Source organism: Crocodylus siamensis, chromosome 5 (assembly GCF_052110815.1).
Source record: "Crocodylus siamensis isolate JL-2025a chromosome 5, ASM5211081v1, whole genome shotgun sequence".
In the NCBI taxonomy this organism is placed as follows: domain Eukaryota; kingdom Metazoa; phylum Chordata; order Crocodylia; family Crocodylidae; genus Crocodylus; species Crocodylus siamensis.
Genome location: NC_143399.1, coordinates 26,072,203 through 26,084,826, shown reverse-complemented (window position 1 = coordinate 26,084,826; position 12,624 = coordinate 26,072,203). Strand labels below are relative to the sequence as shown.

The window sequence follows — 12,624 nt, the reverse complement described above, 5'->3', positions numbered from 1 at the left end:
CTGCTATTAATGCACTTTTGTAGAAATCTAGTTTATTGTATCGTAATTTTCGCAAGCTAAACATCTGCTTGCCTATTGCATATTTTGGTGTGCCGTTCATAATATTTGATTTATTAAGAGAATGTACATTTTGTCTTTTGAACATCAAAAAAGCTATCTTGAATTAAATAGCAATGAAATTAAGTAAGCCTGGACTCATTAAAAGAGCTTAATTTATAAAACAGTTTACCAAGGAACACATGTGAATCTAACTTTTAGTAAATGCTTTACAGACAAAGCATGCATAATTCTTCCAGCTCTTAAACGAACAAAGAGTAATAAAGATGGTTTCAACATACAAAGCTGAATTATTTATGTTCCGAGTTAAAACCCTTAATCACCAGTGTATATCATATTAAAAGGTTCCAACCAACCTTCTGAGCCAGCTGATTTACCCAGTGTGAGGTACAGTTGCTAAGATCAGGGCCCTTAGGGTTCCATGTTCCAGTGGAAACCATGCAGAGATACGAGGCAGTTCCTACAACAGATGTAGAAAACAACAGGGAAATTGAAACCATTTTTCTGAATGCATTCAAAAAACCAGCTATGATGCATCCCTGCTCCATGCTAAATTTTGAACACCACAAGTGGAAGCCGTTGACAATAGAGGAAAAATAATGTAGATTACAAACGGCGACAGAAAGTCAGTGCAAGTTATCAGACTTTTACAGCAAATAAACAAAAAAAGCCCTTGGTTTTTACCTGGAAGTTATCCAGGGAAGAACTGATAATGAGAAAGGCAGCTGTAAGCCTGTTTCACTACAGTCCTAAAGCAAAGACATAAAATACGACCTGGATTCTCAAAAAGTGTACGCAAGGTAATTCTGTGCCTAAACTCAAATACTTTTTTACAGATTCAAACCTGAACCTCAAGGCACAAAATTTTTGAAGTAACAAAAATCACAAAATAGCTTGCGATTAAAAATTATTCTCCAAAAAAGAGCTGCTTGTCGCTTGTGAAGCATTTATTTGAATCAAGATACGTTTTTAGGGCAATACCTCGAGTTCCTTTGGGACACGGGCGTTCAACCATCATTCCTCTTTGGGTCTGAGGCCAGCTAATCCCCCTGGCCTCAGCAGGCTCACAGAATCTCTCTGGCAAAGGGAAAAAACTTGTCACAGGAGGAATTTTGGTTGTGGAAACTGCTGGTGGTGGCTTGGGTCCTCTGCTTCCTTCCTTTGTTCCCCCAGATAAAGTTGTACTTGTGGGACCTTTCTGTGAAGTGGTGCTTGTGGTTGATACTGTAGTTTTGTACAACTCTGCTGAAGAAGTTATTGTCACTGCTGTGGTAGGCACTGTAGATTGAAAATGAGAGTAATAATAAAGTTCTTAAAAATTATGGAAGAAAGTGTAGGAAAAGTTATTCATGAAATTTTACATAATACTCTTGTCTCTCCATTTCTCTACCTCAGTATAAATTTTCTCTCATCCTCAAAGTCATTGTCTATCTCAAACTAATATGTTGGTTTCAGCACATTGTCATTACAACTATCTATACAATACAAATTCATAGCTACATTTCAAAAAGCCAAGAGGCACCAGTGGTGAATTATCCGTACTTGAAAATATGCACGAAACAACTAACCAAATTCTGATAATCTCAGAGAAAGAACGGCATGATAGGATAATTTAAATTGGCATGATGTAAACAACAAAGCATTGTGGAATGTAAATAACTAGGCCATTAAAACAACAACAAACTTCAAGTCACCCACTATACACCTTGCAGGAAAATAATTACTGTAACATCTTCCCACCCAGCAGTCATTCTTGCTTGAAAGATTTCTAGCATGCCTGATTAGATCCAAACAGAAGAAAAGCCTAGCATACATGTGTTGTTTTAGTGCTCAAACATCTTAGGCTCCATTTTTTTTTTGATAAAGCAGGTAAGAAGAAACAACTAATTCAAGCCAGTGGCAAGTATATAACTTAATTTTCTGTGTCAAGACAACAGCGGTAAAGGCCAAATAATTTCTGATTCAGAACCACAGCTGTTCATTCTACTGACCTATATAGAAAATATATTCATGGAAATAATGAATGTAGCCAATATAAAATAAACAGAAATGCTTTGGTTTTTACTCTATTGCATCTTTAGACACCGTTTGAGCAACAGTGTAGCTAGCCATACAGGTAGCTGAAAGGTCATCATTTAGTATACCTATATGTCCATGGGTGCGAGTGGAACTGTACAGAAAAAGCACAGACAGTTCCCTGCCCTGGAAAACTACAAACTCAAGGCAAACAGTTACCCCATCTTCTAACAGACAAAGTAGAAACAAATGGATCTGACATGTTTCTGTTTTAGAGCTGTTCTTGGTTACGTCCCAGAGACTTACTCATAGGCTACCAAGAGGATTTTTGTCTCTGACATCCATGGGCTAAGCTGACTTCTCAAAAACGTATTTTCTTGAAAAAAAAATTAATTAAACCACAAACACAAACAAGAAAAGAAGTATCAGGCTCTCTCAAGAGTCTTTTAAAAAGTTTGTTTTTTTTAAAAAATATTTTGGATAAGAGCTTCAAATGTTTTTCAGCCATTTGGAGAATATTTTGCACTACTTATTCCCTTTACACTTTGTTTAATTAAATCTTTAAGGATAAACATTACAGACAGTAAAAATGCATTGACTGAAGTATTATTGCCCTGATCCAGGATTTATTTTCAGTTTTAAGTTCTTAAAAGAGCAAACTAATTCACTTCTTAACAATATATGCAAATGTGATCTTTCTGCCTTTATTCTTCGTCTTAAATCAGAAACTTTTTCAGGTCATGTCTTATTTTCAGTCTAATTTATTGAATGTTTGAGTACTGTCTGCATAATCCTGTTGAACTTCTTGTCTAGCCAGCTGCTGCTGCAAAAAAAACCTATTCAAACTTGTCTATCTTTTCTGTAAGCACTTGCCTGACATCTTGTGAAACCTCTGTAATTTTCTTTTGATTACAGTGCAGCCAGGCTTTCAGTGCTTTCTCAATTAACATTTGTCAAAAGCATCACAGTCACTTGCAGAAGTGTCAAGTAACTGATGCTGAATCAGGTCCTGGGGATTGAGCAGAGGAGAATGAAGCAGGGGAGAACCACTTATTACTATAATCCTATACATCCCATGACACATTTTGCTAATTAGTACATATTTAATCACTGAAATCTGTATTAACAATATTGCAATTAGCATTCTCTTCCTATAACATTTAGGCTGTCCTTATCTCAAGAGCCAAACATCAGTAAAAGAGCTCATAACAGCTGTCTGAAGTTGAGCAGTGAGGTGACAATTTTAAGAACAGATAATTTCATATTGTGTTCTGAGTGCAGCTAAACTGCTCCTATTGTGCCACCTTAGCTAAGGATGGCTTTCAATGCTACCCATTAAAATGACTTTTGAAGCACACCTACTTCCTTTTTAAAGATGATCTGTAAATGTTAGTACAGTAACAAGAAATGCAAACAAAAAGCATTTATGATTTAAAATTAAAAACAAAATAAAACGTTAAAAAGAAATTTCTATTTGTATGATATTTGGTCTTGATCTAAATGCAAGACATGAATAGGGAATTCCACATCTGAAAGTATCTGTCATAAGAATCTAAATTTGGAAGTAGAGGAAACTACTTCCCAAAAGACTGAAAGAATAGCTTAGCCAAAGAAAGACCTTTTCAAATATATTTAGAATTTAAGAAACAGACTGTTTTAACAAATTAGGAAGGATTTCACTGACCAGGTCATTTTCCTGAGTTGCAAACAGTTATTTGATAATCACTATCACTCCAAGTTTTCATATTGTGAAAGTTTTGGGTGATGGCATATGCTGGCTTGCTTTCATGTGCTGTAAAAAATACTAGATAATGAGAATGGGAATGATTATTATTGGCCTCTCATTCTCATTGACAGGAATAGGGCCCAGAGGCTCAAACGGTATCTAATATGCCTCATGCAGTAAAACAAAAGCAGTAACAAAATTAGATTTTGTTTGGACTGAATTTTTGACTGGGCCACAATGCAGAGGCATTAAGACTAGGCACAGACATTCAAAAAGCCTGAGGTGGAATCAATCTAAGTTACACAGTTTTTGGTAAGCAGTGTAGTTTAGAGTAGGTAGCCACACATTTGCCCTGGAGGGAGGAGGGGGGGCAAATCTTCGATTGAGTTCTGCCATTGTTAAACCATGAGTATAGACTGGTTTCTGTTCACTTATACTGGTAAGAGTGTAATGTCTGTACCTGGCCTAAGAGAAGAAAAACTTCTTCCACTATTTTTTAGTGTACGTGTGTATATGTTCAGCTTAAAAGCAATACACAAACAAGTAAAGAAGTGAATAAAAAGGAAGTAAGTTGGCTTAATTGAAATGGTTATGCAAACAGATCATTTCTTCTACCACTGATGGTGAAAGACTGCACTTGTCTAATAGTCTGATCTATATTAAAAAAAAAAAAAAAAAAAGTTAGAACAGGAAGTAAATAATTTTTTTTTTCCAGATGAAACTGCAGGGGAGTATTTAGCTAGTAAGGACCAGATTTTCAATGATATCAGTGTGGGTAGACACTGAGAAATACATACCTTTAAAATTTAATCTGGCCCTACACACCTAATTGCACTGAGATGCCTATGTAATGCAAGAAAGAGGAGACTAATTTTGAAGACTTTGCTAAGTTCCTATCTAAATTGGTAGGTGTAAAAAACCTTTAAAAATCTGATCCTTGGCCCCAGGTTCTTTTCTTGTGTCCATGTGACACAATATTCAGTAGAATTCACAGACGCACTGGCATCTGACATGGCTGCACAGTGAGTACTTCTGCCATGGCCTCGAATTCGTGGCCTCTGGACTTCCAGCCATTTTCCCGCACCACCAGTGTTAACCCCAACTGACTTTTGCTGAGACTTGGGCTCTTAAGTGTCAATTTTTTAAATGCAATTATTAAGGTACCTAAAGATACACAAACCTAGTTAAATTTTCAAAACCTGCCACATGCCTAACTCCTATTGAAACCAATGAGTTAGGTACATGGCCACTTTCAAAAATTCCACTAAGCCTATCTGAATCTTTGGGAATCAGGATATTAAAAATAAATAAATCTTTGAAAATGGGCTTTAGGCTGGCTACTAAGTCGGACCATTTTGAAATTTTTCGAGAAACAGGAAGCAGGCTGGTATGCTGAGTTAATACTTCCTTTTCCCAGAAAAGGGCCTTCGAACTCAGAATAACCACAGGGAGTAAATAAGGAACTTGGGTTTTAATCTCTTCTCAGAGATTCCCATCACTTTGATATAAAAGACAGAAATTGCCAGTTCTTCCTGCTATAGCTATGTCCTCTTTAGAGACCTCCCAGCCAAGTATTAACCCTAGATTGGTCCTGCTTAGCTAGAAACCTGGAGTTAGCAAAACTGTATTCTAAATTTATATCTGAGCATGAAAACAAAGGTTTTAATAAACTGCAAAATTACAACTGGAAAATTTGTTTATTTGCTTTATTTTATCTTTTTCTCCACCACCACTCTTAACATCAGTCTACAGAATGAGAAGATTTAAGGTCATTTATACATATACCTTTTCATCCCACAACATGCCAGAGATCCAGCAGCGTGGAGCAGACTTGATTGAGTCTGCTCCGCATGCGGGCTGACACGCCCTGCAGTGCTTCACATGCAATTGTATAAGAGGTGAAATGTACATCAGCACACAGAAAATGGCAACGGTGCACTTTTGAACTAAAAGACCTTTGATGTGATTTAGTTCAAAAGCGTGCCATCGCCATTTTCTCAGCACTCATGCGCAGTTCACCGCTTATACAACTGCATGCACCACAGCACCAGGCACGTGTACAAATCCCTTAAGATCTTGGTAGAGAGCTAATCTTTAACAGCTTTCTGCATAGCACCATGGAAGTTTCATGAAGTTACAAAAATGTACTTTTGTCAAATTCCAACTCTCTGAAGGCATGAGTGATGGTACTACCTTCGGTCCACATTCATGGCACTGCTGCACGCATCCTGCAGTGATCCAATAAAATATAACACCAGTTAACATGTAGCAAATAAGGAGGATGACCTTCCAGTCAAATGATTTTGTACAGATATGGCAAACTGTAATGCACAAAGATCGTCTTCCCCTAAATCTTTAAGGAAAACATCAAAGGGAAGGATAGGTTTTTGCTTTGTTAAAAGACCTCTGCTCCAAAAAACAAAACCCCCTAAAAACAAATATAAAAAAATCATGTAAAAACAAGTCAGTTTCAAGATATATTCCACCCTTCCCCCAAAAAAGTAAAAAATTTTTCTTGAAATTTCTTTTGCCATCTTGCATTCTTGGGATATTTGTGATATCTGTTCTGGAAGAAAACCAATATTCATACCCACTGGGCTTTTCAGGCTTCTAAAGAATAAACTTTGGCTTGAAAGTGTTTGGAGTGGAGAGTTTAAGTCAACATATGTAATTTATGCATAATTTAGGGGGTCTGTTTTTTTATAGCATGTTTTCATTCAGTCCTAAAATGCTTTCTATTTACGTAATTGTCCATCTCATAATGTTTCAAGATGTAATGCCAACAATTTTGCAGACATGTATAGTAATTCTCAAATGACACACAAAGGATGAAATCAAGGGAGAGATCTGTGAAAGAAAGGAAAGGCTAACGTAAAATGAACCCATTTCTTAGTGTAGAAGACAAGGCTCTTTGGATGAATCTGATATCTTTTATTAGACCAACTTTTTTTTAGTGAAGAAAAGTAATTTAGTTACAGCATTATGAATTTCCAAAAGCTTAAGGAAACGGGGATTGAAGAAAAGGGCAAAATAGGTAGCTGCAATAGCTTAAAGCAATTGATACATGTACAAAGGGTTCAGCTGAAAGTAGAGTAAATTTTGCTAATATTCTAAAGATTGCAGTAGGCAGTATGAAGGTAAGGGAACTGCTTGAAGGGGAAAAAAACAAATCCAAGGTCAAGAAAGAGCCCAAGATTGCTCCTAGGGTAAACAATCTGAATATCTGGGTTCAGAAGTCTGAGTCAGATGCGACAAGGATTCCCCAAGAAAGACTTCAGCCTTTAACACATTCAGGAGGCAGAAGTTATGATACACCCAAAACCTGATACAGTCAAGATGGGCTGATAGATGGAAGATATGAAGAGACTCCCTACTGCCTCCATTACAAGAAGTGACACAGGCCATGGACATATGTACACTGCTAGATACACAAATATAGACCGCTACAAGGGTGAACACAGTCACATAGACCCCTGACCGGAGCATTGCAAAGCTGCTACAAATATATGCACTCCAGGTAGGGGCTGATAAAGGGCTGCTCTTTTGCTGCCTCTGGCACCAGGGGACCTTGTCAGTACAATCACTGACCAACAACCCTTTCCTCTGCTAACAGCGTAGCAGAGGTTATTAGCTGCTTGCCATGGGGTGGCAGCAGCAAGGTCCCCCAGAAAAGCTGGTATCTCCTGGGGGAAAGAGTGGTTCTGTAATAGCTGTTGTAGGGAACAGACCTGCAGCTTTGTTTCCCTGGCAGCTGGCAGAGACCCAGTCACTGTTCCTTCCCCCCCTGAGAGGGAAGGGTAAGCAAAGCACTATGGGATTCTGGGGGACTGTAGCAGCATGGGCCCTGGGGCAAATGTGATGCTGCCTAGGCCCACCCTAACCCCGCCTGCACTCCCAGTACTGTGTTAACCTTCCTTGTTTATTTTTCCTGCCATGTCTTGATGTCCCTTTGTTATTCAATGGGAAGCTACCTCTGTGTCCTGGAGAGCTCTCAGTGTCCTTTACCAACCTAATGGACCTCTCAGGTCTCTGGGTCCATGGCTCATTACCTCTGCACTACTCTATTCTCCACAAGAGTCTCTCTTCACCCCAGTGGACTTAGGCCCACAATGCCTAGCTGGCACTGAGCCAGTGGTCAGCACCTATGACCCTAATGGCCCTTATTTATGCCTTAGGTTCTTTAATCGTGGCCTTCTGCCCCTACAGCCAGGTCCATGCTTTGCAAATGTCACTCTGTTTGTTACCAGTTACTCCCTTGTATATTCTTTGGCCTTCTCAGCCAGATTTATATCCCCTGGGCCTCTTCCAGTCAGGTATTCTTTTGACTAACTGCATGTGTGTCCCTTCACCTTAATGGGCAGTTTACTGCACCTTCCTTCCTGCAGCTACCTCCCGTTCAACTACCTGGGACTCTTTCTGCTGCAATCTTTCCCTTAAAGTAACAGGAGTCCCAGGCTCCTTTTAAAAGATCCCTTATAGTGCTAGATGCAACTGTCTACACACTACATGTGGCACTAGACAACACAGCACTAAAAAGAAGTTCCTGCCTGAAACAGGAAGTTTTGTTGTGGTGAATCCACCATCTTTGTAGCTCTACTAATACACGGAACATGCGTATGCTCACTTTCTGTAAGGGCATACATAGCATTACAAATGCAACAGTCACATACAGATGTTCCATTTGTAGTGGGAGAAAAAGGAGACAGTATAGACATTTAAAGGATTTCATGTGGAAGGAAATGGCTTTTCTGCAAGAGTGATAGTAGTTACCAAGAAGGAACATGTCCCTGATCTAACTTGAATGTCTGTATGCTGCTTCTCTTGGATAGAAAGACACGCTAAGTATCCTCATTCTTCTGCTCTCCTGGGTTGGTTCTGCTCTTCTGGCCTCATCCCCCTATGCCTCTGGCTTCTTATCTCCCTGTGTGCAGCCCATCTGGGGGGTGATTTAAACAGTGGTTCTCAACCTTTTTGGTACCAGGACCCACTTTTAAACATTGATGGCCTCTCCCGACCCACAGCCTAGCCTTGTTGGTGCCCCTCACTCAGGACCCATAGCCCTCTGCCCCGTCAGTACCCCTCACTCCCAACCCATAGTCCCCTGCCCCCCTGGGCTCTGCTAGTGCCTCTCATTCCTCACCCACAACCCCCTGGTCTTGAAGGTGTCCCTCACTCTCAAGCCACAGTCCCCTGCCCCACCACCCCCAGCCCTGCCACTACCTCTCTCTCACTCAATCCCAAATTACAGGCAATCCCAAAATGCCCCCAATCCCAAAATACAGCTCCCCCCCAGCCCTGCTGGTGCCCCACTCCTGCCCCCCAAATCAATGATGATACCCCTCACTCCTGACCCAGAGCCCCCCTGGCCCTGCCAGTACCCCTCACTCCTAACCCACAGTCCATCCGTCTGTCCCCTGCCCAGGCCACGCTAGTGCCCCTCACTCCAACCCCTCCCGCCCGAGGGGGCCCCAGTTGCCCCTGTCTCGCTCAAGCCAAAGCACAGGGGCTGCAACGATTCCAGCTCATACAGGTGGCAGCAGAGTGGATGGGGTCCTGGCACGGACTAGAGGAAGGAAGAGAGGTTTATGGCATCCTCTTTCCCCCTGGGCTGGGGCTCCCATGCCGCGCCAAGCAGCCTGGTTATGGCCGCTTCTGCTCCCACAAGCAGCATCTCCCAGACACTACACCTTTGCAAGTATAGGCACCAGCCCTGGCACCACTGGCCCAGCCATACAGCTCTCCCACTGCCCCCTCCCCTGGTGAAGGGGCAGGTGCCTTCCCCTCACACTGCCTCACATACCCATCCCCTTCACACCCACCCACATGCACATGCCCAGACAGTCCCCAAGCCTTAGACATCCAACCCCTACTCCCCATACACATACCTGCATCCGGCTGCTGGGCTGCTCTCATGACCCTGCCTGACTGCATGCCAGCCACGTATGTATGCATGCACACAGGCACATGTACCCATTGCCTCCTAATCGCTCTATGCAGTTCCTTGCAGGTTGGCAGCCCTCCAGCTTACAAGGCTTTCCCACGTTTTTCTGGGAGCTCACAACCCTTTCAAATATGGGTCATGATCCATGGGTTAAGAAGTACCGATTTAAAACATGGGGAGTGCCTATGGACAGCATGCCCTTTTCTCTGTACATGAGTGTGAGGGAGTGAAGGAGCGAGTGGGCTCCGAGGCTTCCCGCCCTGGCGCAACCACGCTAAGTTCCCACACTCAATCCCAGAACGTGGGGCAAAAACTCACCTTCTCCAGGTGCGCGGAAGAAGGTGGGGCCCAGACGGTGAGGGCCAACATAAAAGAGACGCCGGCGCTAGGACGGGAAGCAGTGGAACTGGAAGAGTCCGGCGGGGAAGCGGACACCGGCGGGAGCACGCTCGTGCGGATGCACACCATCCTGAAACGCGGCCGGACTTTCTGGCGCAAGGGTAAGCCCCTGCAGGGTTTGTGAACTTGGGCAACCAGCCCAGCGGGGCTGCGGACAGTGGGAGGTAGCCGGGAGCAGCTGGAACCCGGTAGGCCCGGCTACCATATAGACTGTAATAGAGGGGCAGACACGGACTGTGAGAGTGCTGCTCCGTCAGTAGAGGACCAGTCGGTTGCAAGGAGCCCGAGAGGGGGCTGAAGAACTCCTTGGGAGTTGGGAAAGGGGTTTCAACACCGCGGTGTACAGAGAAAGAGCGGAGGACGTCTGAGGAGGATCGAAGTGGGCCCCAGGCTCTGAAGAATCCCTGGCTGTACCTGTTTGTGTTGACCCTTTTTGGTTTTCCTTTTTGTGGAATCAATTTGAGAGATACCTTATTATGTGGCCAACCTAGATAGGCGGCCACGACCCAGAGGATCGGGCGAGGGTGTAGGGGTGGTGGAGCCCTCATCGACGCGGGACCTCGAGAGTCAAAAAGTCCTACTTTTGGACTGGCACATGCCAGACAAACATTACTGAACCAGAGTACAATCAAAGTCGTGGCAGGCAAACTGGACGCGTGCAGCCCTCAGGTGAGTAACCCTTTGCTACACGGGAGCAGTCATACCTCCCCCCCCCCCAATGAGAATACAGGCTTCCCCACAGGTGGAGGGTAGGTTGGGCAGGAAGCAGCTTTCTGGTGCTCCCTGCCTGGAGAGCTCATCTGTGTAGCTATTTAGCCAGGAAGCTGGACCATACATTCACTCTAGCTACCAGGATACTTTTATATAAGAATTTTGGAGAAATTCTCATCAGTAGAAACAAACGTCTGTGCATAGCAAGTGTTTGTCACAGCCACAAAATCCTGATGTTTCCATATGGGCCCTAGATTAAGCACCTCAGGAGAAGGGGGCATGATTTATTTCTGGGCCCCTGGCAGATAATAAATGTACTCCATGGTTAACAATAAGTTACAACATGTCATATGCTCAGAAAATTTACTGTGCAAGAAAATGGCAAACCAGACACAAAGATGTTCTAGTTAATTACCACAACAATGTTCACATTTAACTGGAACATCTTTGTGGCTTGTTTGTATAGTACTTTAATTTGAATCTGTGGCATGTTAAGTCTTGCCTGGCAGCCCTGCATGCAGATTACATGACAAGGCTTTTAAAGGTGCCATGTGGGGAGTTAATGGGCTCTCCCTTTCCTGGCTCATTTCAAGTCTTGCCTGGCAGCTGCTTATTTAAAGATGCTGAGGTGCAGGATATAAATTCATCTAACAGAATAAAATTCCTCAGACCCCAATGTGTGCACTGGATCCTTTAAATATGTAGCACTAGCAAGTGTAAAGCTGTTGGCACCCCAGCATCTTTAAAGCCCTGCTGTCTTTAAACTTGTTAGCCGAGTTGTTTTAATGGTTCCAGGACAAGCAATGGGATCTGAGGAATTTTATCCTCAAGCCCCAAAATCCTGCATTCTGCCATGCACATCTGGCACTCACCCTATGACATCATTAACTGTCTGATATGAGGATACCTTGGCACAAGGCAGCAAAAATAACATGCTTGGAAACATTATCCTAATGCCCACCTTTATGAATAGATCAGGTTTTTAACCTTTTTTCATTTGCAGACCCCTAAAATTTTTCAACTGGAGGTGCAAACCCCTTTAAATTGTAAGTATGGGCATTCATATACTTTTGATTGATCATAATCATTTTTTGCAGATCCCTTAGACTGCAGACTCCCAAGGGCCCATGGCCCACAGGTTGAAATCCACTGGAATAAACAGTTAATAAACAACCTTCTGTAATCAAAAAAACCAAAACAGAGCAACACAAGCAAACAAAAACTGTCAATTAAAAAATGATTTAAACCAATTATTAAAGCAATGGTCCACTGATCGAATTCTCCACAATACATATAAATACAAAAGATGTTTTATAGGTGCAGACACCAAGATCCCACTCCAAAAAAACTCAAAAAAAACCTCATGGTCATATTATACTGATTAAATTAATATTTTATGCTGACGCTATAGCGACCTGAGCATGTTATGTAAATAAAATGTGAGTTTTAATGGTTTCCTCCTAAGCTCTTTAAGATTTCATATTAGGGACTTACTCATATTGTGATATTGTAGAAATTACAAAAAAAAAATTAAAAAAAAAAATCAAAAAATCGGGCAATGTCTGTGAAATCTACGGGGGCAGTAGGGGTTGGCTTACTAAAATAAAATGCTGGCTCTCTGCAGTCCTCATGGCTGTGGTGAGAGCCAGCAGTCCTCATGGCTGCTGCACCTACCGGCTGAGAGGGTTGCCTGTCATGTGGTCCCATCTCCCTCCAATCAGCACTGAGGGGAGTGGCCAAATGATGGATGGACCTCTCAACCAATCAACAGGCA

General features: G+C 42.3%; 1 protein-coding gene across 10 annotated transcripts in view; it reads right to left on the bottom strand.

The window, feature by feature from the left end:
- ADGRL2 (adhesion G protein-coupled receptor L2) overlaps nucleotides 1-12,624 on the bottom strand; it is a 493,138-nt gene that overhangs the window by 48,755 nt on the left and 431,759 nt on the right. For all 10 annotated transcript variants that reach the window (XM_090049620.1, XM_090049624.1, XM_090049625.1 and 7 more), the window contains 2 exons: nucleotides 1,039-1,335; nucleotides 414-517 (listed from right to left, as the gene is read on the bottom strand). In XM_090049620.1, the coding sequence (XP_089905746.1) occupies nucleotides 414-517; nucleotides 1,039-1,335 (401 nt within the window). The remainder of the gene's footprint in view (nucleotides 1-413; nucleotides 518-1,038; nucleotides 1,336-12,624) is intronic.